The sequence below is a fragment of the Dipodomys merriami genome, unplaced genomic scaffold (assembly GCF_024711535.1).
Source record: "Dipodomys merriami isolate MVZ:Mamm:240054 unplaced genomic scaffold, mDipMer1.0.p SCAF_11, whole genome shotgun sequence".
Lineage (NCBI taxonomy): Eukaryota > Metazoa > Chordata > Mammalia > Rodentia > Heteromyidae > Dipodomys > Dipodomys merriami.
Window position 1 is genome coordinate 15,526,248 of NW_027202382.1, and position 24,762 is coordinate 15,551,009.

The window sequence follows — 24,762 nt, forward strand, 5'->3', positions numbered from 1 at the left end:
TCTTCTTTGTACTCTTGAAATTATTTTTGTATATCTGCTTTTATTTCATTGACCAATTTTGTCATCATTTCTTTTTTTTTTTTTTTTTTTTTTGTCGGTCGTGGGGCTTGAACTCTGGGCCTGGGCGCTGTCCCTTAGCTCTTCAGCTCAAGGCGAGCGCTCTACCACTTGAGCTACAGCGCCACTTCCGGTTTTCTGGTGGTTTTTTATTGGAGATAGGAGTCTCACGGTCTCTCCTGCCCGGGCTGGCTTTGAACCGCGATCCTCAGATCTCAGCCTCCTGAGTAGCTAGGATTACAGGCGTGAGCCACCAGCGCCCGGCTGTCATCATTTCTTTAATAGTTCTTTTGTTGTCCATTTCTTCTTCACACTCACTGGGGTCCTTCCATGAATTGTTGTTGGCTTTTGGATTTGGTTGTTCATGAATTTTTTAATTTTTCATTGTGATTTACGTATTTGGGTTCAAGAATGTCAAGGCCATGGCCCAAGCTGCCATCTCCTTCTCATTTAGCTATTTTGTTTACAAAGTCTTATTGAAAGTATGTTAATTGAGATCCTAACTCATGAACATTCATAAAAAGGACACTACAGATAAAATAGTAGTCCCAATACTTTTTTTTTTACTTTCATGTAACAATCGAGTAGGTTAATAAATAGTAGAACATTGCCAAATCTCCCCTAAAAATCCCTCTAGGAACTCCTCTGAATCCCTCTGAATCTCCTTTGCTCATTATGGCATCTAGGCTTCATCTAGGTGTGGACCCCAAACTATGTCTTCTATAGTCTGACATTTTTTCACTGTCTTCATGGTAATTTTTTTGGTAAGTAAAATGTCTTTAAAAAGGAAGAAGAAAGCTAGGCATGGAAGGCTCACACCTGTAATCCTACTACTTAGGAGGCTAAGATATGAGGATCATGGTTCAAAGTCAACCTGGGAAAGAAAAACCCATGAGTCTCTTATCTCCAATTAAACCACCAAAAAAGCTGAGTGGAGCTGTGTCTTAAGTAGTAGACCCACCAGCCTTGAGGGAAAAGAGCTCAGGGACAGCATCTAGGCTCTGAGTTCAAGCCCCAAGACTAGCACCCTCCACCCTGAAAAAAAAAGAGTAGTAGACAAATTAAGAGAGGAAGAGGGAGAGAATGCAATCATAATTTTCAATGTATATCCTATGAAAGAAAAACAAGAAGATGAGTATAGTTGGGATAGGAGATAGAGTGCCTACCTAGCAACTTCGGTACCCTAAATTCAAAACACAGTATGGGAGAAGGAGGTAGCAGCATTCTCTGACCACTTCACAAGGATAATCTTTTTCATCAACAGTGTTATGTTTCACATTCAGATCTAGAATCCAACTTGAATTAAACGCTTTTCCTTTGTGCCAGTTCTGAGGCTTGAACATTTTTGCTCAAGGCTAGTGCTCTATCATTTGAGCAAGAACTCCACTTCTGACTTTTTGATGATTAACTGGAGGTAGGAGTCTCAGACTTTTTACCTGGGCTGGCTTTGAACCACACTCCTTAGATCATAGCTTCCTAAGTAGTAAGGATCACAGGAGTCAGTCACAGGCGACCAGTTTGGGTATGATTTAAAGTAGGATCTAAAGTTCCAACTCATCCAAATGAATAGAAAGTTGCATCACATATCATTACTAAAAAAGACTTTTCTTCCCCTTTTTGAATTATTGAAAGAATTATCATAACATTGTATTCTTCATCATTATTAAAAAAGACATTCCCCCCCCCCTTTTTTTTGTCGGTCATGGGGCTTGAACTCTGGGCCTGAGCGCTGTCCCTCAGCTCTTCAGCTCAAGGCAAGCGCTCTACCACTTGAGCTACAGCGCCACTTCTGGTTTGCTGGTGGTTTATTGGAGATAGGAGTCTCACGGTCTTTCCTGCCCGGGCTGGCTTTGAACCGCGATCCTCAGATCTCAGCCTCCTGAGTAGCTAGGATTAAAGGCGTGAGCCACCAGCGCCCGGCCATTCCTTCCCCTTGAATTCCTTTGGCAACTTGGTTGAAGTCCTAAAAATCTGAAGTGTACTCTACCTACTTTGATATTCCTTTAAGATTATACAACAGTGGTGTTCTCTAATTGCAGAGTATTTTAGAACTCCTTGGTGGGGGCTGGAAAGGCGGCTCAGTGGTAGAGTGCTTGCCTTGCATGCATAAGGCCCTGGGTTTGACCACATAAACAGAATAAACTGGAAGTGGCACTGTGGCTCAAGTGGTAGAGCGCTCACCGTGAGCTGAAGAGCTAAGGGATAACACCTAGACCCAAAGTTTAAGCCCCATGACCAAACAAACAAACAAAAAAACTACTTGATGGAGTTGTAAGCCAGATTGCTGGCTCTAAATCAGTAAATCTAGTATATAGTTGAGAATTTGACAGATGTCTAAGAATTAGTACTCAGCTGATTCAAATCTTGTTATTTTGTACTATAGACCAAATCATTTTGTTTTGTCAACCAAAATTTCTTAAAAGGCCAAAAGGTAGACAGATATTTCAGGTTTGTGGGCCACCCTGGTGTCTGCTCAAAGTGTCCACTGAAAATAAATGAGCATGTGGTTCTATTCCATAAAAATTTATAAAAACAACCATCAGTAGTTTGCTTTCTCCTGCTATATTATCATATAGTCTTTTGTAGTAAAAGTGCCACAGAAATTACAGAATTGACTTTTCAAGTTTTACTGGAAATCTGTTGGAGACTTATTTTGGATTAAATTAATTCTATATAATGCATATATCAATTTTGAAAAGACAGGTTGTATAAAGTTACATCTTTCAAATCAGGTTGCTTATTAATTAAATAGGTTTTCTTTAAACTCCCCAACAAAATTATATAATCTTTTACAAAAAGTCTCTAAACCACTTTTGTTAAGACTTATTCTTTTACTTTGGAATTTTCAGTGAAAGTTTTGTGTTTATTTTATGCAAAATTTAAATTTAAATTCTTAATGAAGAACTGAACACCATTTAAAATAGCTACATTTTAGATAAAATTTAAAGAAATCTCTACTAAAGAATCAAACACTCTCAGTAAACTATCATTAACTTTTTGCCATTTGTATTTTCAGGACATTCTGTTACTGTACCTGATCATGTATGTCAACCATGACTGCATTCTGCTGCGGTGGATGAGCAGCTGGATGTAACAGACGGGGAGATACATTCGGAGGGTGGAAGGCTCGAGGTTCCTCTATTGCTTGCTGTTGTGCATAAGGGAGATGGTGATAGTTTTCATCTTGACTAATGGAATTATGTCGAGACAGACGATCCCTTCTTCCTCTCTGGCGCCTGACAGGAGGACTGTAATATATAGTAAATATCAAAAAGGTCATCACTATAATGTCTTTTGGTATGACTAGTCAAGATTCTGTATTCTCTCTGTTTACTTATCAAGAATGTTTGAAAAGGTAAACCTAAGTTAAGTATATTGCTTTGGTTCCTCAGTAGCTCAAAAAACTTACAAATTTAGAGCTGGGCACTGTTGGCTCATGACTGTAATCTTGACTATTCAGGAGATCAGCAATATAATGGTTCAAAGTCACCCAGGACAGAAAAGTCTAGAGATAATCTCTTAATCAGAAAGCAACAACAACAACAAGACTAGAAGATTGTCTCAGGCAGTAGAATACCAGACAGCAGCCAAAAAGCTGAGTGCTAAACCCTGAGTTCAAGTCTTGGTACTAGCAGACAAAAAACAATTCCAATACCTTATAATGTTTTTTTAATTTTTTTATTGTAAAGATACTATACAGAGGGTTACAGTTACATGAGTAAGGTAATGAGTACACTTCCTATTGAGCATTGTTACCCCCTCCATTGTTTTCCTCCTACCATCCCTTCCCTCCCTACCTTCCCCGAGGTTTTTTTTTTAATTGTGATTAAGTGATTACATAATTTCCCAACTTTCACAGTATTGTGGAATAATGATGCTCATTTAAAGTCACAAGTTCATTCTAACTTTCCTGGAGCAAATTGTCTACCACAGTCTATAACATATAACGGTGTACACACATACACCATACATGTGATCAGCAGCATGGGGATATTTAGTAGTGGTTCGACCAGATGAGTGGGAGTTCTTTGTTTCTTAAGTCCTGTTAGTTCTGTCGTATCACCTAACATTTTGGATGTAGCATCCACTTATCAGGGAGACCATGTACCGTTTGTCTCTTTGCTCTTGGCTTACCTCGCTCAACATGATTCCTTCTAGCTCCATCCATTTCCCTGCAAATGCCATTATTTTGTCATTTCTAATGGCTGCAAAATATTCCATTGTGTATAGATACCACAATTTGATCCATTCATCTGTGGTGGGGCATCTGGGTTGTTTCCATATCCTAGCTATTGTGAACAGTGCTGCAATAAACATGGAGGTGCACGTGTCCTTGTATATTAACACCTTATAAATTTAAATACAAGTTCACCAATACTTTTTTTCATTGATAAATCCACAGAAGTCATTTTTATGTTGCTTCCCCTCATTTCTTTCACATTTATTAATAAATGTTAATAAATGGAGTTAATAAATCGAGTTCTTTTTTTTTTTTTTTTTTTTTTGGTCGGTCGTGGGGCTTGAACTCTGGGCCTGGGCGCTGTCCCTCAGCTCTTCAGCTCAAGGCGAGCGCTCTACCACTTGAGCTACAGCGCCACTTCCAGTTTTCTGGTGGTTTATTGGAGATAGGAGTCTCACAGTCTCTCCTGCCCGGGCTGGCTTTGAACCGCGATCCTCAGATCTCAGCCTCCTGAGTAGCTAGGATTACAGGCGTGAGCCACCAGCGCCCGGCTTAAATCGAGTTCTTTCACAAGGAATGGTTATCACTCTTCTCAATTGTTTGGTCAGTTCTTTAAAATCAGTATGGGTGTTTGTTTTGTTGTAGTCATTCTATTGTTTTTGGGTGTTAAGTGCTCCTTATTCTTCCTTTGTACTAACATGAATGAAGAGCATGATTGCTTCTTGCCAATTCAGAATCCATTAACTAATTATTACCTCACCTGGAAACATACTTCTGATGCTCCCTTCCTTATCCAGGGCAACTTCTTACAACCTTGAAATTCTAATACTATGCATATACTCTGGTGCAACATGAGATATGTGCATAAAGGTTCCTAACATTTCTTTCTTCCTTCCCTTTCTGTTTCCCCTCATTTTTTTTCTTCTCTTCTCTTCTTTCCTCTTCTTTCTTTGCTTTCTTTTGTTGTCCTTTCCTGGGGCTTAGCTTGGGTGGTATCTCTGGAATTTTTGTGCTCAAGGCTACCGCTCTACCATTTGAGCCACAGCTCTACTTCGGGCTTTCTAGTAGTTAACTGGAGATAACACACCTCCCAGCTTGGGCTGGATTAAACTGAGATCCTTAGATCTTAGCCTCCTCAGTAGCTAGGATTATAGGTATGAACTATGAGTAAACTGTTTTTGAGACAGTTTTACTAGGAAGCCCTAGCTGACATGGACCTTACTATTTAGATAAGGTTGCCCTTGAACTTCAGATACTCCTGCTTTCTAGTACTGAGACCACACAATTGTGCATCAGCTGTATTACAGGAAGTGAGCACAACCATTAAGCAACAGTAGGTAGTAAATTGTCATACTTTAAGATTATATCGTATTAAAAATAAATCAAGGGGCTGGGAAGGTAGCTCAGTGGTAGAGTGCTTGCCTTGCATGCCTGAGGCCCTGGGTTCGATTCCTCAGCAACACATAAGCAAAAAGGAAAAAGCCGGAAGTGGCACTGTGGCTCAAGTGGTAGAGTGCTAGCCTTGAGCTGAAGAGCTGAGGGAAAGCGCGTAGGCTGAGAGTTCAGGCCCCAAAACCGAAAAAAAAAAATCAGTACCACCACATTAAAAACAAAATAAGAATCAATGAATACATTTAAATAAAAACAAGCAAAACCCAAAATAATTGTATTAAGAGTTCATTAACAAATATTAAAAACTATAATGAATAATGATAAATTCTCCAGACAATAAACTCTTAAGAAAGAATGAGGGGATGGTCACACAGGGGGAAAAGTGGTATTGTTGGGAAAGGGGTTGTCTTAAGGGATCAATAATGCTCTATTTTAACCTCCGTGTCTACAATGTTTGCTAAGCATTTAACTATACATATGAAAATGCTACAGCAGGTATTAAGCTATAACTTTTATAAACTATATTCCTAATGTTTATGATATTAATGGGTATAAAATAATTTAGTTGGGGAGTCTTTTTAACTCCCATATACCATATGTAGAACAGGAGATAAGTCCTTGGCTAAAAACTTAAAAGAAAATAATACTGTACTCCTCAGACATTATTTTACTTAAATATTTCCATGTAAATGATTAGTACAGTTCCAGGTATGAGTCTTAAGTGTCTTTAAATATAGCTGACCTATGCGTTTGTCTCATTTGGAATACACAGGGGTGGTTTTAAGATCACTCCTCTATTAATCCATTCAGGGTGCTATCACAAAACTTCATAAGCTTATTTAAACTTATTCTAGAAAATCTGTGTCATGGTGGTCAGTTTCTGGAGAGGGATCTCTCCCTGACTTTCAGAACCCACCACCTTCTCATTATGTCTGACATGGCAGAAAATGAGCTGGTATCTTCCTCTACCCACACCTATGCCACCTAAAAAATAAATGTCCCCCTTACTTGGAAATACTGGGGTTTAAACTTAGGGCCTCAAAGCTTATTAGGCAGGTACTGTACCACTTGGACTATGCACTCATCCCTGATGTCCCACTTTTGTAATGTCCCACTTTAGGGGTCATACCTACATTGAGGGTTATGATTTCAACATATAAAGGGGTTTTTTTTTGGGGGGGGGGATAAACAGAAATATCTAGTCCATAATGCCTTCCTAACTCAGATTATTACTATTCCTTTGATTATTAATATCCTAGACATGAAAACAGGTATCTGATCCCAATGAGACACCAATTTCCCTGGAATAAGGAAAGTATGATCTTAAGCAACTAAAGAGGAAACAGTTCAAAGAAGAAATACTGTCATGGGACTAAACCCATGGACTAGGGGACTGAAAGGTGAACTAAAATTCAGTCTTTCATATGACAATATTGTAAGAAAAATAGATTAAGCACCTTTGATTGCTTTATAAGAATCAGAAGAATACAAATGGAGTAGAGAACAAATAGTTCATTTCTAAGATTTCCATATTATTTTACAGTTAGAAATTATAGAATGCATTTTTCAGTAATTAAGACTGTAGAAAAGCCCATAAGAAATCCTCAAGCTGATTATTCCTGGCTGTAATCCCAGCAGATTCAGTTGGAAGAGAGATGGAAGCATCATGATCTCAAAGCTAGTCTAAACTATATGGTAAAGATCTTGTCTTTAAAAACAAACTAAATTAGTAGCAGATTTGTATATTATGGCCTGGATTTACTATAGGCAAATCACTTTAGCACCTTTCAATTTCTTCACTTGCCAATTAAAAGCTAAATGAATCTTAAAACCTAGCATAAGAACCTAAATAACTTATCGTGTGAATGTATACTATTCATATACTGATGTGTTTATGAACTGCCTATAGAAACATGTTTTCTAGTGTTACAAAAGTCTGCAGGCCTACCAATGGAGGAAAACTGAAGAAACAAATTGTACTCAACTAACCTTCTTCTGTTGCGTGCAGGTGTGTTGCATCGTTCCCCTGAGAAGTGATGTTGGCTTGATCGAACTGAAGGGGGCTGCCTATTTGATGTCATCTCCCATGGTCGCATTGGTGGTGAGGGAGCTGGTGATGCTGATGTATAATCAAAGACTGAATGAGAGAGGCGCTGTCTCTTAGGACTTGGACTATCTTCACTCTGTCAATGCAACAAAATTGATCAACTTAATCAACTGATTAAGGATTTCAAATCATTGAATATATCATAGGTGTTTATTTGCCCTAAAAATGTAAAGAAGAATATTCATGCACTACCAATCCAAATTTAAAACTCTTAGAAAAATGCTGAAGTGGAAATGGAGAGATGTACAGTAAGTTATCAGAAGTGAAAAATGGAGTGTTTCTGAACATCAAAAAAATATATCAAGTAACAATCTGATATATTTTGTATAGGTTGTTAACCTGATGTAGTTTTTTTTTTTTGGTCGGTTGTGGGGCTTGAACTCTGGGCTTGGGCACTGTCCCTGCACTCTTCAGCTCAAGGCAAGCTCTCTACCACTTGAGCCACGGATCACTTCTGGGTTTTTGAGTGGTTTATTGGAGATTAGAATCTCATGGACTTTCCTGCCTGGACTGGCTTTGAACTGTGATCCTCAGATCTTAGCCTCTGGAGTAGCTAGGAGTACAGGCGTGAGGTACTCCCCCCCCCCCCCCCCCCCGCGAAAACTGATGTATTTTATATAGACCTTTAACATAGTACTTCCACCTTCTCTTTAAATTCTAATCTAGCCGGGCACTGGTGGCTCACGCCTGTAATCCTAGCTACTCAGGAGGCTGAGATCTGAGGATCGCGGTTCAAAGCCAGCCCGGGCAGGAGAGATAGGAGAGACCGTGAGACTCCTATCTCCAATAAACCACCAGAAAACTGGAAGTGGCGCTGTAGCTCAAGTGGTAGAGCGCTCGCCTTGAGCTGAAGAGCTGAGGGACAGCGCCCAGGCCCAGAGTTCAAGCCCCACGACCGACAAAATAAATAAATAAATAAATAAATTCTAATCTAAATCCAGGAGTTGGTGGCTTACACCTATAAACCTAGCTGAAATCTGAGGCTGAAATCTGAGGATTCCAATTCAAAGCCAGTTCAGGCAGGAAAAGTCCGTGAGACCTTTATCTCCAATGAACTACTAAAAAGCTGGAAATAGTGTTGTGGCTCAAAGTGGCAGAGCACTAACCTTGAGCACAACAGCTCAGGGACAGGGCCCAAGCATGGAATTCAAGCCCCAGGACCTGCACAACAAACAAACACACACTAATCTACCTGAGAAATTCACTATATTCTGTTAGTTATCAGTTAACCTATTAGGCAGCTATGATTTGGTTTAAGAGGAGGTCTTCCTCCTGAGTAAGTTCCCAACTTCATTTTTTTTAACTGTATTTTTTGGGAGGGCGGGGGGGTGTCTTTTTTTTTTTTGGTACTGGGGATCAAACCCAGGATGCTGTACTTCCTAGGCAGGCACTTTGCCACTGAGCTACATCCCAGCCCACAAACTTTATTTTAAATTACATTCATCTCTCCTGCATTTTGTTTAGGGGGCAGGAGCAAAACTGGGGTTGGAACTCAAGACTGCAAGCGTACTAGGCAGGCACTCTACCACTTGAGCCTCATCTCCAGTCTTTTTGTACTTTCAGACAGGTTTTTGAATTTTTGCCCAGGCTGACCTCAGACTGATGCTCCTACCTCTTGTCTCCTGAGTAACGGGAAATACAGACATGTGCCACCCATACGCAGCTTATTTGTGTATTGGGGGGGGGGAGATGAGGGTTCCCTCACAAATTATTTGCCTAAAGAATCTGCCTTATTGTGTGTGTGTGTGTTGTACGGCCTGAACTCTGGGCCTGGGCACTGTCCCTCAGCTCTTCAGCTCAAGGCCACTTGAGCCACAGCACCACTTCCAGCCTTTTCTGCTTCTGTGGTGTTGAGAAAATCAAACCCAGGGCCTCATGCATGCAAGGCAAGCTACCTTCCCAGCCCCCTCCCTCTTTTATTATACTTATTTTCTTTACTAAGGGTTATGTGGATAAATTAAGATTTATATAAAACAGATAATCAGTGGACCTAAACCATAAATTCTTTTTTTTTCTTTTTTGCCAGTCCTGGGGCTTGAACTCAGGGCCTGGATAGTGTCCCTGAGCTTCTTCTGCTCATGGCTAGACTTACCACTTGAGCCACAGCGCTACTTCAAGCCTTTCTGTTCATATGGTATTGAGGAACTGAACCCAGGGCTTTACGTATGCTAAGTAAGCACTCTACCTCTAAGCCACATTTTCAATCCCGTAAGTTCTTACCCAAAATGTCAGAACTTAGTATATTGTTAAGTTTTCAAAAGTCATAGTGATGGGCTTACTACCTATAAAACTCATTTATTTAACTTACTTATCACTTCTCCAGAGTTTTCTACCAAATTCAATTTCCTGGTTAAATATTATCAAAATAAGCTACATGTTTTCCAATAAACCTCTCCAATTTTCAATCTACGACTACAAGTTCTAATTATTCAAGTATTAGGGTACTTTTCATGGCAAAATAACTGGTATCTTCTATGGACATATTAGCTACATATTAGATTTTAAGGAGATAAGCATATGAAACATTATTTTATTTAAATTAGTAAGAACAAAGCATGTTGCTAAATGGTTACATTTGTTCATTTCAAATTATTTAGCAAGGTAGTCAAAAAACCATAACAATTTCTTCCTATACTTAAACTGTCATTATGTATTCAACACTGAGTATATTATACTCTAAAGCCTAATGCAAGCTAAGATACACAAGTATGAATTCTAAACACTACTGACTAAATGGAGACAAATGGTATGGATATACATGATGAAGGTCAAATCAAGTAATAAAGCACTTACGCTATAAGGTTTTACCATATTTCCAATGACGCTCAAATTGTAGGTTAACAATGTTCTTATTTCCCAACAAATGCATTTTTTTGCTTTTTAAATCAGACAAAAGGAACTTAAGGCTGGGCACTGGTGGCTTAGGCCTGTATTCTTGGCAATTCAGAAGGTGGAAAATCTGAGGATCAAAATCAGCCCAGGCAGAAAAGTCCATGAAACTTTTTTTTTTTTTTGTGGGTCATGGGACCTGAACTCTGGGCCTGGGCGTTGTCCCTCAGCTCTTCAGCTCAAGGCTAACGCTCTACCACTTGAGCCACAGCGCCACTTCCTGTGTTTTCTGCTTATGTGGTGCTGAGGAAATCGAACCCAGGGCCTCATGCATGCAAGGCAAGCACTCTATCACTGAGCCATCTTCCCAGCCCTCCGTGAAACTCTTATCTCCAGTTTACCACTAAAAAGTAGAAAACTCAAGTGGTAGAGCATCAGCCTTGAGCAAAATACCTAAGGGACAATGCTTCAGTTCAAGCCCCCCCCCCCCTTAATCAACTTCTAATTTTTTACTAGTAACTTTCAAGTTCTCAGTCATATAGTTATCTAATAAGTAAGTTAATACAGAATTTATTTTAAAAATTTAGGTCCCAATTCAGCCTTAATATTGTAAAACATCCATTTGAAAAGTATCAACACTCCCATATGTACATTTGATGAACAGAAATTAGCATCTGCAACCAAACTTTCAATGATACATGTGGAAAAAAATGACAAAATAAATGCAACGATTTTAAAAGAGGTAAGGAAAGATAGCTGGAAAATTCCTTACACCCTTTTGTACTCTGATGCTTTCACACTGATGGGGGAAGGGGGTGGAAGACACAAAGGATAGGAAGTAAAGGGATGGCTATTTATTAGTTTATGAGAGTGTACCTTATTTCACTCAAAGTAATAGGAAACCAAGATGGATACTTAAAGAGAAGAAAACATGACTTCATCATGCCCCTCATTAATGTTACAACTCTTGGGAACTCCAAAGAAATCCTATTTCTGGAAAAGGGAAGGTATAGAAGGTATAACCTACAAAGAACAATTTACATACTCCCTCCTCTCTTACTTGAACAAGATCTGTAGGAGACAAAAAAAAGTACAATGAAACTAGAAAGTACAATGGGATGTAGCTCAATGGCAAAGTGCTTGCCTAGCAAGTGCAATGCCCAGGTTGGATCCTCAGTACCAAAAGAGAAAAGACCAAAAAAAAAAAAAAAGTTATAGAAATGGTAGCTCAGAAAATCTGAAAAATAATTGTTCCAAATTACAGCAAGAAGTCAGAGGGTTCTAAGAAAAATGACCTATATCAAATGGATTACAATAGTATGAGCAAGAAGTGGTAGTTCGTACTTATAATCTCAGGTCCTGGGATGTCAAGTTTGAGTCAAGCCTAGGCTTCGTGGCAAAATTCTCAAAATACACAAAAAGCAACTGTATGACTAAGAATTTGGAAGTTAGTAAAATTTAAGTACAGAGCTCTTCTATCATAACGATGCAGAGGATGACACTGATCAAGATGCATGAACTGACATGTTGAATTGAAACTCCTTTGTATTGCTGCTTAAAAGTATATAAAAAATAATTATTAATCCAGACAGTGATGGCTCATGACTGATCAGAAGGCTGAGATCTGAGGAACGCAGTTTGAAGCCAGTCCAGACAGGAAAGTCAATGGGACTCCTATTCTCCACTAAACTACTCCCTCTCCCTCCCCCCCCCAAAAAAAAGAAAAGAAAAGCTGGAGTAAAGATGTGGCTCAAGTGGTAGAGCGCTAGCCTTGAGCAAAAAAAGCACCTCTTGCATTTACAGAGAATAAGCATTGTAAAACTTTAGTAAAGTAACTCTAAAGAGTTCTGGAACAATACCACACTCTGAAAATAGTACTTTACACACAACAAATGCATTTAAATGCACTGCTGAACTTAGAAAGACAAAAAAAAAAAAAAAAAAAAAAAAAAAGAGGAATTGAAGGATCCAGAAACAGGAAAACATCTTTTTTTTTGTTTCTCTTTCTGTGTGTATCTATGCACACATATACTGTACTGGGGCTTGAATTCAGAGCCTCACACTCTCACTTTTTCACTCAAAACTGGTATTTTACCAACTTGAGCCACACCTCTACTTTCTTTTGCTGATTTACTGGAGATAATAGTCTGATGGATTTTTCTGCCCCAGGTTGGCTTTTCAAACCTCGATCCTCAGATTTCACCCTCCTGAGTAGGTATGATTATAGGCAGGGGCTACCAGCACCCATCTATTGTTTTTATAGTTTTCAGGAAGAATAGAAGATAAGGCATTGCTGAGCTTCCTTTCATGAAATCAAAATTTTCAAGCAGAAAAGTATAGAGAATCAACAAGGAAACATGTCTACTCTTTCCGGAATTTGAGCAAAAGATTTCTTTCCTGAGAATTTAAATCTAAGTTCATTCCTCACATTCGCAGCTTAACTTTTTACTGCCTATGCTCAGAAATTAAAACTGTAGAAACAGTCCTATGCCAATGATTTATAAATATCTGGTTGTTGGCCATACTTTAGTCTCTTATTCAGAAAGTCTGAAGGCCCAAGAAGTGGCATTTTTAAAGTGATTCCATGTAATGCTTAAATTCTCAAGGGAAAATTCAAATTTCTTGTTGATCCTATTCCAGTGAAATAACTTATCAAAGTACCAAATAGTAACTTAAATCTATAAAATGTTAATTTAAACCAGGTACAATTAGTGCTTCTACAATACAGAACAGTATGCAGATACTATAGTACAGAATATTGATAAGTTTAGAGATCAAATACAGGAAGAAGGCAATAAATTATGTTTTTATACTTAGTAATAACAATCTGATAAAATGATGGTAGCGTTATACAGCTATTAACCCTAACCATTTTGTAAACAAAACATCATTAGAAGTGAAAAACAACCTGACAGTGGAATAAAAATACTGCTTATGATCAAAGAAAACCTAGTGAAGGGGGAAAAAAACCTTACACAAAGAACAGGTACATTATCTAAGTCTTGAAAATGCAAGGTGTTGTGTCAAACTGTCCCCCAAATAAAAACAAGTTCCAAGTTCTACTAATATGTTTTTATTTCTGGTTTATTTCTGTAATGAGGATCTTTTATTGTGATATTTCTATTCATGTACACAGTCTATTCTGAACAAATTCATCCTGTCCACCATGTTCTCATTGCTCCCTTTTCCTCTCTCCTTACCAAACAGTATTTGGTGGGTTTCATTATGTTATCGTGTGTGTGTGTGTGTGTATGTGTGTGTGTGTGTGTTGTGTGTGTTGTGTGTGTGTGTGTGTATAAAAAATGCTGATTCTATTCACCCTTCAGCGTCTCATTTCTCCTCCCCTTCCTTTGCTCCTCCACTCCTAGACAGTGCCTCCTTTACATCTCATGTCCCATTACCATTACAATCATCAAGTTCTAGTATACTAAAATGTTGATCTTCATCACCAGTGCTGCATCCCAAGAATTTCCTTCCCAACGGAGCAAAAAGGTAGCTATGATAGGCAGTCAAGCAAAGTACTCAAATATTTTTTCTCCAATCATTATTCAGACCTTACACCTTTTAAATACAGAACGATCTAGCATCCACAATTTTCCTTTTAACCCCCACTTTTTTCCCTATAAAACATGAGGTTTTTCATTTATAACTAACAGCACATGACCCATGAACAGCAAATTCTTACTAAATTTTAATCCATCTTAAATAACAAATGTAGAGAGCAGAGTCTCAGTCTACTAAGTGCTAAAATTATAGAAAGTGCCACAGCACCTGGGACAATTTTACTTTTTGCTATGGTAAAAATACAAAAGTCCAATACTGCTGGGGGAAGAGGGAGTGATCAAAGTTACTGTTTCTTTTAAGAAAATCAAAGAGCTGGGTGTTGTTAGCTCCATTGTTAGCTCAGGCTGAGATCTGAGGATAGTAGTTCAAAGCTATCCCCGGTAGGAAAGCCCATGAGACTCTTATCTCCAATAAACCATCAGAAAACTGGAAGTGGCACTGTGGCTCAAGTGATAAAGTACTTGCCTTGAGCTGAAGAGCTCAGGGACAGTGCCCAGGCTGAGAGTTCAAATCCTTTGACAGGCAAAAAATAAATAAAATTTCAGAGGCCTAATGTAGCGGCTCACTCCTGTAATTCTAGCTACTAAGGTTGAGATCTAAGAATCAAATTTTGAAGCCAGCCCTAGAAGACAAATCCAAGAGACTCTTATCTCCAACTAACTCTGCAAAGAACAGGAACTAGGAATGTAGCTCAAGTGGTTAGAGGACCTCTTCTATGAACAATAAATACAGTCATCACTTCTATAGAAACATTAAAATGCCAACTAAATATGTATCAAGAAAAATACAATATTCATGGTAATACTGCTTGTAACAATAGTAAAGAAGTAACAAAAACTCAGTATCCCTGACATAAAAGACAGTCATATCCCATCCAGGAAAACACTCCTCTCCCCTGTTCTGTGTTCATGTTCTTGCTTGCATGCAACCATGCTCAATTATGCTGTTGGCCACTGTCACTAGAGCTCAATGGACTCACAAGCTTGTCCTGAACTGAAGAGTTCCATGAAATGACTGTGGTGTTTTATTTTCCCTTTTTTTCATTGTTAGTATTTAACACACACACACACACACACACTCTCTCTCTCTCTCTCTCTCTGCGCTTGAATCCTCCTATGGTGTGATATAACCATCAATAACCATCAGTGCTTTTCAGCTTCCAAAGCAGGTTTTGTGAAAATGTCATACAAAAAGCAATGAATGGGACTAAAATGATGTGCTTCCTATCAACAGCTCAGCTCTTTTAGGAACAGTAAATGACAAAGTAAGAGGATGAAAATGTCAATATTTTCATCAAAATATTTATTTTCAGTATGTAGTAACACTCTTTCAAGAAACTCAAGGTTTTGTGCCTTGGCTTATTAGAAATGGGGAAACCGCATAGCTGTGGACCACGGTGGAAACAAAGTGACAGAAGCTACTGGATCACCCCTTTGGCAAACTAGTTAGCATATTGTTTCCCCTTCACTTGAATCTTGCAACTATTATTATTTCTTAATAAAGGAATTGGGGGAGAAGGGACAAGAAAACAATTTAAATGTCCGTTAAAAATACTTATAGTAGAAGAGCACTAAAATGAATCAAATAACACAGCCACAAACAAGAATAGAAATGGATTTCAAAAAGAAAAAGTACATGCTGGATGCCAGTGGCACATGCCTGTAAATCCTACTCAGGAGGCTGACAACTGAGGACTGTGGTTCATATCCAGCCTGTGCAGAAAAATCTATGAGACTCTTATCTCCAATTAAGTGCACGAGTGCATGCACACACACGCACACAAAGCTATTAGTGGAGCTGTGGATCAAGTAATAGAGCACTAGTACTCAGGCCCTGGGTTCAAGCCCCAGGACTGGCACCAAAACAACAACAACAACAACAACAACAAAGTGCATGAAGTATATAATCTACTTTAAGTTTGGAAATAAAATTAAATAATACAGCATATTATATATGCAGCAAAACCAGACAAAAATTCAAAGGGATACTAACCAGTGATTTAACCTAAAACACAGATATACAGACACAGATATAGGACAGCAGGTATATATAAGATAGAATGCCATATAGGAGGTTTGAAAGTATTGGTAATGGTTGATTTGTTAGTTTGGATGGTGTTTATAATTTGAAAACTAATGCATGAAAAATTGAAAACACCAGAATTCCTTTTACAGAGGCCTGACTGGGATTATTAATACAATATTGTGTAAAAGAAGCACAAAAGTTTTTAGTAAAAGGTGACAAAATTAGTAAACTGGGTGTGAATGACAAAATAGCTCAGAAACAAGCTTTTTGTTCAGTGAGAAGATTGGAAGTCAGAAACAACAGTAAGGACCCAGAAGATTAACACTTTCTATTTTTTCCATGACTACTCTACTTCCGAGACAAAGTCAAAAGCCATACTCAGGCAAGCTCATGCTTACCGTGGGATAAGAACTGGTAATTTTTTTTTTAATCCCTAGAAAAGGATGCTGAGGGAGTTCTCAAAGAGTTTTACCAAAGGTAAGGAAACAGAAAGGGTGTACTACAAAAAAAAAAAATGCAAGAGTAAGGTTAAGTCTGTAATGCAAGAGTAAGGTTAAGTCTATATAAAATGAACAAAAACAGTTAATCTAAAAGGAAGGGAAGTAGAGCTATAAGGAAGATACTTGGGTTAGGCCAAGGACAAGAAAGCACAAAACACATTAAGGTTGTTTTTTCCCAAGCAAAGGAAATGGCTTGGGTAAATTTTCCTTTTCATGTAGTAATCAAGTTGTTTTTTGGAGGGTGGTGGTAGTGGTAATGCCTGTACTGGGGCTTGAACTCAAGTCTTGGGTGCTGTCCCCTAGCTTTTTTTGCTGAAGGCTGGTACTCTTACCACTTGAACCACAGCTCTACTTTCAGCCTTTTGGTCATTACTTGGAGATAACAGTCTGTAAGACTTTCCTGCCTGGGCTGGCTTCAAATCACAAGCCTCAAACTTCAGAAGCAGCGGGGTGCTGATGGCTCATGCTTGTAATCCTAGCTACTCAGGAGGCTGAGATCTGAGGAATACAGTTCAAGGAAGCCTGGGCAAGAAACTTCGTGAGACTCTTATCTCCAATAAACCACCAATAAACCGGAAGTGGCTCTGTAGCTCAAGCGGTAGAGTGCTCACCTTGAGCTTAAAAGCTGAGGGACAGCACCCAGACCCGGAGTTCAAGTCCCACGACTGACATTAAAAAAAAAAAGTTTGGAAGTAGCTAGGATTACACACACCAGTGCCCAGCAGTAATAATTTTTCTGTTTTTGGTGGTTTTTAAATTTGTTTTTGAGACAGGGTATCACTCTGTAGTTCAAAGTGGCCTAACCAAATTTAGCTTTGAACTCACAACATTTACTAGTTTCCTAAAGTTTAGGATTACAGACCTGAATCACAAAACCAATTTTTAAAGGGGCTAAGAGACATGGCTCAAGTGGTACAGTGCTTGATAACCAACTCCAAGATCTACCTCAATCCCCATTATTACCAGTTAAAGGTAAGAGGTATAGCTGAAACTAATAAATTATCCCCAATTTTGGTTTGAGAATTAGTTGAGATATCAGTAACTCAAAAGGTCTACAAGTTCTACTTTTTTAATGCAGAGCAGTGGTAGGGGAGTGAAAACATTTGTTAAATTAATAAATTAATTAGTGAAAACATTTGTTAAATTAATACTAAGAAAAACACACTTAATGGTGATACCTTTTTTTGGCAGGGGGAGGGGTGCTGGTCCTGGGGCTTGAACTTCAAGGTCTGGGCACTGTCACTGAGCTTTTGTGCTCTTGGGTAGGCCATTTGAGCCATTTTTCCACTTCTGGGTTTTCTTGGTGGTTAACTGGAGATTAGAGTCTAACAGACTTTCCTGCCTGGGCTAGCTTCGAACAGTGATCCTCAAATCTCAGCCTCTTGAGTAGCTAGGATTAGAGGCAAGAACCATCAGTGCCTAGCAACAGTAATTCTTTTTACTTTTTGTTAAAACCCAGGAGCTAGAGGGTATAACTCAGAAGTAAAATACATCCTTAATGCATTTAAGAGCATGGATTCATCACCAGAATCAAAACCCCAGAAGAAACAGCATTTGGTAGCTACTTTCTAAATTTGAAAGTTAATGTTGAGTTAATGCTTAAAAGTCTCAAAGGGAATTCAAAAAACATAGAAAATGTAAAAATAAGTATTTACTGGTAAGAATCATAAGAATTAAGCCCTTTTGTCAACTATTACTTATCTGCATGCTATTGCATGCAGACTGAAGCTATAACCAAAATGGTCAATATGCCATACAATTCAATACAGATAGCGATGCCTCTTAACACAGTGTTACCTGTTAAGAATTTACAACATGTGTGCTGCAGAAATACTTGATGGTTTCTAGAGACTATGTATAGTAGACAAGATACAGATAAAGGTCTGATCTGAATCCCTGTTCCATCAATAACTGGATATCACTGGGCTTCTTGGTGAGCTTTTCAAAACCTATCTCCTTATCTAGAACTAGTGCTTGTTTTTGTTGTGGCTGCTATATGCCTCAAGTGGTCAGAATGGTTACTTCTTACAAGAATGAGGCCTTATATTAAAACCCAGCACCACCAAACTAAACCAAACCAAACCAAAAAACCCACTTAATACATGCAAAGCAAAGAACCAGCATAATACTAACAAAAAAACAAGATTAAAGAGCCCTGGATGACCTAAGCAAGTACCCCAGAAATTTCACATGTCCAACAATGTGATCCTTACCCTTTTAAGTCAGGTTTGTCACTCCTACACAAACAGAAAATGAGCTACCTCTATCCGAAAGATCTAGTCTTGTTTATGAACTATCTTAACACCTTAGGTTAATATATATACAAACACATGCCTTAGCCCACAAGCTTACCATGCAAGAGCAATTCTATAAATTTGGTTTATTCTGTGTTAATAGCAACAGTGACGTCCATTACTAAAACATTCTTCTCTTAAGACTATGAATTAGAAAATTAGTAGTGATGATTTATGTGAACACAACTGAGAATTCTTGTTAATAACCTAATGATACTTTTATTTTAATCTATTTTCAGCTTGCTTTTGTCTTAAAATAAATCAGGTTACATTTTGTCTATAGATCTCAAAATAGGCAAAGGCAAATAGAACCACATTTTCTCTCAGAAAAATATTACTGTGAAACTTAGGCACTAAAAGCAAGTAAGTAGCAATGGCTGTAAAAAATGCCTATGCACTTTCGTTTTTCCTTTCTTAAAAACTTCACATATTTGCCCAATGCTGTTGGCTCACACCTGTAATCCTAGCTACTCAGGAGGCTGAGATCTGAAGATCTAGGTTCAAAGCCAGCACGGAAGGAAAGTCTGTGAGACTCTTATCTCCAATACCACTCAGAAAACTGGAAGTAGCACTGTGGCTCAAATGGTAGAGTGCTAGCCTTGAGCTGAAGAGCTGAGGAACAGCGCCTAGGCCCAGAGTTCAAGCCCCACAACAGACAAAACAAAAACAAAAACAAACCTTCACATATTTGGTATCATCTATTTTTCTATAGAAATTCTTTTACTAAGTAAGACAAGTAATAAAGACGAAATGTTAAAAAAAACAAGATTAAGTCAAATTAAGATAATTAACAGTAGTTCAAGAGGAAGACAAATGTTCTTCAGAAAAGCTGACTGAAAGTTACACTGAAGAAGTCCTGTAAGAAGAATACTTATTCTCATTACAAAATAAGAAGATGGTATTAAGAATTCTTTTTTAAGCCTCCCTAGAAGCAATCTAGAATGCATCTGTTACTTTCAGCCCTATGTAGGGAAAGGGTAAATATATAAGAACCTGGAAGAAAGCTTTGAAGTGAGCATCCTCTTGAACTGTAGTGTTCTGATCACTTGGGAGAAGAGGAAACAGGCTCTGAAGTCTCACCCTTTCACAAATCACCTTGTTAGGATGGCCAGGCAGAGGTGCTGAATTGGCCCCGGGAGATATCTGGGAAAAAGAGGGAGAAGAAAAGGATAGTTCATGGCTAGCCACACCAATATGAAGAATTATGCCTAATGAAGGACAGTCTAGATTTTTCTAGCACTTGATGAGTTAGCAGAGACTGGAAAGAAAAATTAACTATAAACATAAAACAGATGAGTGTCCAAGGTTGCCTCTAACACTAGATCACTTGCAAAAAGGTTTAAGGCAAAACAGCACAGCTCCAAACAAGTCCTCCCCCCCCCCCCCCAAGTATCTATTGCTATCCTTTTAGTCAGCATTAATTCTAAAATCCTAAAGGTCAGACTGCAAGTTTTAAAAAATTTTGTGGAATTAAAGCCGGGTGCCAGTGGCTCATGCTTATAATCCTAGCTACTCTGAAGGCCCAGATCTGAGGATCACAGTTTGATACCATCCAGGACAGGAAAGTCTATGAGACTATTGTTTCCAATTAACCAACAAAAAGCCAAAAGTGGAGCTGTGGCTCAAGTGGTAGAATGCTAGCCTTGAGCAAAAATGCTCAAGGACAGCACCCAGGCCCTGAGTTCAAGCACCAGCACCAGCACAAAAACAAAACAAAAAAGAACCCTAAAGTAAAATCATATACCTTAAGTACATATTGAGTGTTTCTCTAGACTATTTTTTTTCTTATTGCACATTTAGTTAACCTTTCAAATGATCATGCATTAGAATACAGACTTCATAGCATTTGTGGTAAAACTTCTATCCCTATGGTATCTATGACTGTACACCATGACATTCAGCCACCTCATATTTAACTGGGACCATGTTCACACTATTCTATAAACCTAGCAATTTTAGCACTCCATAGGGCAAAAAAGGAGTTCCAAGCAAACCTGAGCTACAGAGCTACAGCTACCCTGTCTCAAAGAAACAAAAAACACCACCACCAACAGCAGCAAAACCCAAGCCAGCAACCTTCCTAAGGATTAAGGAACAAGATAAACCCAAAGTAAAAGACAGCTTTCAAATGCTTGACTATGAATCCCCTTTAACTCATTATGTAGCATTCTAAAAATGATGACTATCACATGACTATAACAGTGGAAGTCTCTTCTCCTTAGGTTGAGGCTATGGACTTGTCTCTAAACTAAAAATTATGGGCTCTAAAACTGTTGCTTTAAGAATTTCATTCTAAGTGTCCTTAGGTGACAGGCACTAACAAAAAAGGCATGGTTTCCTACTTTTAACAAAGGGAATTCACTGTATAAATGTAAATACTCTGATGATAGCAAGCACTAAGTGGTATGTTCATGTAATAGCAAGAGACAACAGTGTAGTGAGGAAATGGTAAAATGTTCAGAACAGCTGGACAATGAAAAAGAAACCAAGAGAAAAGGAGAGATACCATGAAGCCAAATGCTAATTAGCATATTTCTATAATAACCTTCTTTTAGTTCTTTTATAATTTTATTGCTGGTTTGCTATTAACTTGGGAAATAGCCAGGTCTATTGGTAAGAGTAAAAATATTTCCAGTAAAATCAAAACACATAAGGACAGGAACTTTAGTTATTTGTTAATTTGTTACATAAAATGTTCTGGACATAAGCTAGGGCTTATCTCTCCACCACAAAAATAAATATCCCAGTATCCATTATCACTATGAGGAAGTATGCATTACTGAATCAAGAAATATCTATTGACTGCTTCCCAGAAGCCAAGAGTTTTATCTAAGGGAAAGAAGATACAAAGATTAAAACATGGATCCCATCTATGTTTAATGATCATATTTTAATTAAAAAGCAAAACAAAAGCCTGATACTGGTGGCTAATGCCCATAACTCTAAGCTATTTAGGAGGTTGAGATCTGAAAATCACTCACTGTTCAGTGACAGCCCAGTCACAAAAGTCCACAGTCCATGAGATTCTTGTCTCCAATTAATCACCAAAAACTGAGAGTAAAGCTGTGGCTGTGGCTCAAATGGTACAGCATTAATTAACCTTGAACAAAAAAACTCAGGGATGGCACCAGGCCCTGAGATTAAGCCCCAAGATGGCATTAAGACAAACAGATAGAAGCAGCCAACTATAGTATAATATTTAAATGGTATAAAATATGCAAAAATTAGAACACAGTCTTATCTGAAGATAACAGTAAGACCTAGGGGGGAAAGGGGTGGGGTAAGTGGGAGAAAATGAAGGAGGGGGTAACACTGTTTAAAAAGAAATATACTCATTACCTTACTTATATAACTGTAACACCTCTGTAGATGACCTTAACAATAAAATTTAAATTAAAAAAAGCAAGATTTTATTAGGAGACATTTATTTTACATTCCTGACTTCTCAACTCAACCTTCTCTCTCAAAATGGCCTATTTAAGTAGGCTGAATCATCTTTCTGCACTTTTAACTTATACAGTAAGAAATCTTGTACTGTGTGTTAGCATTACCAGGAATTGAACTCAGGGCTTCACACTTAGGCTCTCTGTCAAGGTGGAGCCAAGCTTCTAGCCTGTACTGTCTCAATAAGTGCATTTGCCTTCAACAATCGTGCCCAATGAGTCTTATAAATCAGAAGTCCCAAGTAGCTAGCTGGAAAAACAGAAACCAGGGTCAGGTTTCAGCTTTTCAATTTGCTACTTGAAAATCTAACTTTTCAGTCATATATAAATAAAAACTGGCACCCTGGGTCCTCTTAATAATTATCAAGCATATCCTCTCCTATTCACAATAACTTCCTCCACTTGTCTATAAAAGAACAAATAATATAGTTCAAAGTAGTTATATTCAAATTGTATAATTAAGTCTGGAACAAGCGAGAAGCTCATTCCTTTAATCCTATTTGGGAGGCAGGGATGGAAGATCTTGGCTGGCCCTCCAGTGGTGGCATGCAAATCTTAACACAGCTACAGAGGGAGCGCAACTGCTGGGCAGGAAGCATTCATTGCTTGATCCCCTCAGTGACTCTAGAAAGCCCTATAGAAGGACCACAGCTAAGCATAAAGCAGAACTCTACCTCAAAAATAGCCAGTGTAAGCCAGTGTTTGTGGCTCACACCTGTAATCCTAGCAACTCAAAAAGACTGAGATCTAAGGACAGAGATTCAAAGCCAGCCCAGGTAGAAAACTCTATGATACACTTATCTTCAATTAGCCAGCAAGAAGCCAGAACTTGAAGCATGGCTCAAGTGGTAGACTGTTTGCCTTGATTAAAAAGGCAAGAAACAGCACAAAGCTGGTTTTAGGTGTGCCTAAAAGTGGAAGAATACTTGTCTAGAGAATGTGAGGGTTCAATTTCCACATTACTGCTACCCACAAAGAAAACAGGGACAAACCCTCAAGATAAAATCAAATATTTTTGTGTATATATGTGGTATATTACCTACACAAGCTGTCCCCACTTCTTTGTTATAATCCTTCCCCAATCCCTTGTATGTGGCAAAGGAAAAAAGTATATATGATAGTATCTATTCTGGTTATTAAGTTAAATTGTATCTCAAAATGGGAGAGATTTTAAAAATAATAAAGATTCTGAATTAGTCGCCTTTACGTTTATCAAGAAAGATATTATCCCTAGGTCCTGTCTTAATCAGAGAAAGCTCTTATAAGAGGAATTGGGCCATTCCTAAGAAGGTCTACAGTCAACCCTTCAAAAAAGATGCTGCACTGTTAGAAGACATATGAAGAGGACATATAGAAGGCACCCTCTGGGAACTGGAAGTTACACTGGCAAGAAAATAGGGGAAAGTCCTACCACTAGGCAAACCACATTCTACCAACAACTAGTAGGCTTGGAAGAGAACAAGTCCCGGAAGAAATCACAGTTCCAGCCAGAGTAGACAGCAGTAAGACAGTGAGGACCTTAGATGTTTTCAGCAAAACTTTTCACTGATTCTCCCTCAGTTAAAAGTCTTGCTAGGGCTGGAAAGGTGGCTCAGTGGTAGAGTACTTGCCTTGAATGCATGAGGCCCTGGGTTCAATTCCTTAGCACCACATAAACAGAAAAAGCAGGAAGTGGCACTGTGGCACAAATGGTAGAGTGATAGCCTTCAGTTGAAGAGCTGAGGACAGTGCCCAGGCCCAGAGTTCAGGCCCCACAATCGACCAAAAAAAAAAAAAAAAAAAAAGTCCTGCTAGGGGCTGGTAAGGTGGCTCAGTGGTAAAGCACTAGTCTTGAGCCCAGAGTTCAGGCCCCATGACCGACCCCCAAAAAAAGTCTTGGGCTGGGAAGGTGGCTCAGTGGTAGAGTGCTTGCCTTGCATGCATGAGGCCCTGGGTTCGATTCCTCAGCACCACATAAGCAAAAAGAAAAAAGCTGGAAGTGGTGCTGTGGCTCAGGTGGTAGAGTGCTAGCCTTGAACTGAAGAGCTGAGGGATAGCACCCAGGCCCAGAGTTAAGGCCCCACAACCAGACCCCCCAAAAAACAAAAAACAAAAGTCTTGCTATATTATGCAGGATATCAATAAATCAATAGTCATACCAGGATTCCTACTAAACAATAGAAAACAATGGGAATAAAATTTATTATACTACATTGAAGGAAAAGTTTCTAAAGAAGTTTAACTATGAAAGATATAAGTTAAGCTGGGTGCTGGTGGCTTATACGTATAATCCTAACTACAAAGGAGGCTGAGATCTGAGGATCACAGTCCAAAACCAGGTTGGCAGACAAATCTGTAAGACTGTTATCTCCACTAACTAGCGAAAAGGTAG

General features: G+C 38.6%; 1 protein-coding gene across 8 annotated transcripts in view; it reads right to left on the reverse strand.

The window, feature by feature from the left end:
• Rnf38 (ring finger protein 38) overlaps window positions 1-24,762 on the reverse strand; it is a 121,132-nt gene that overhangs the window by 25,873 nt on the left and 70,497 nt on the right. For 4 of the 8 annotated variants that reach the window (XM_070009884.1, XM_070009893.1, XM_070009929.1 and 1 more), the window contains 2 exons: window positions 7,619-7,812; window positions 3,092-3,305 (listed from right to left, as the gene is read on the reverse strand). In XM_070009884.1, coding sequence (XP_069865985.1) covers window positions 3,092-3,305; window positions 7,619-7,812 — 408 coding nt within the window. Of the gene's footprint in view, window positions 1-3,091; window positions 3,306-7,618; window positions 7,813-19,941; window positions 20,092-24,762 lie in introns of all 8 variants that reach the window. The other 4 variants (XM_070009867.1, XM_070009911.1, XM_070009876.1 and 1 more) reach the window with 2 other exon arrangements.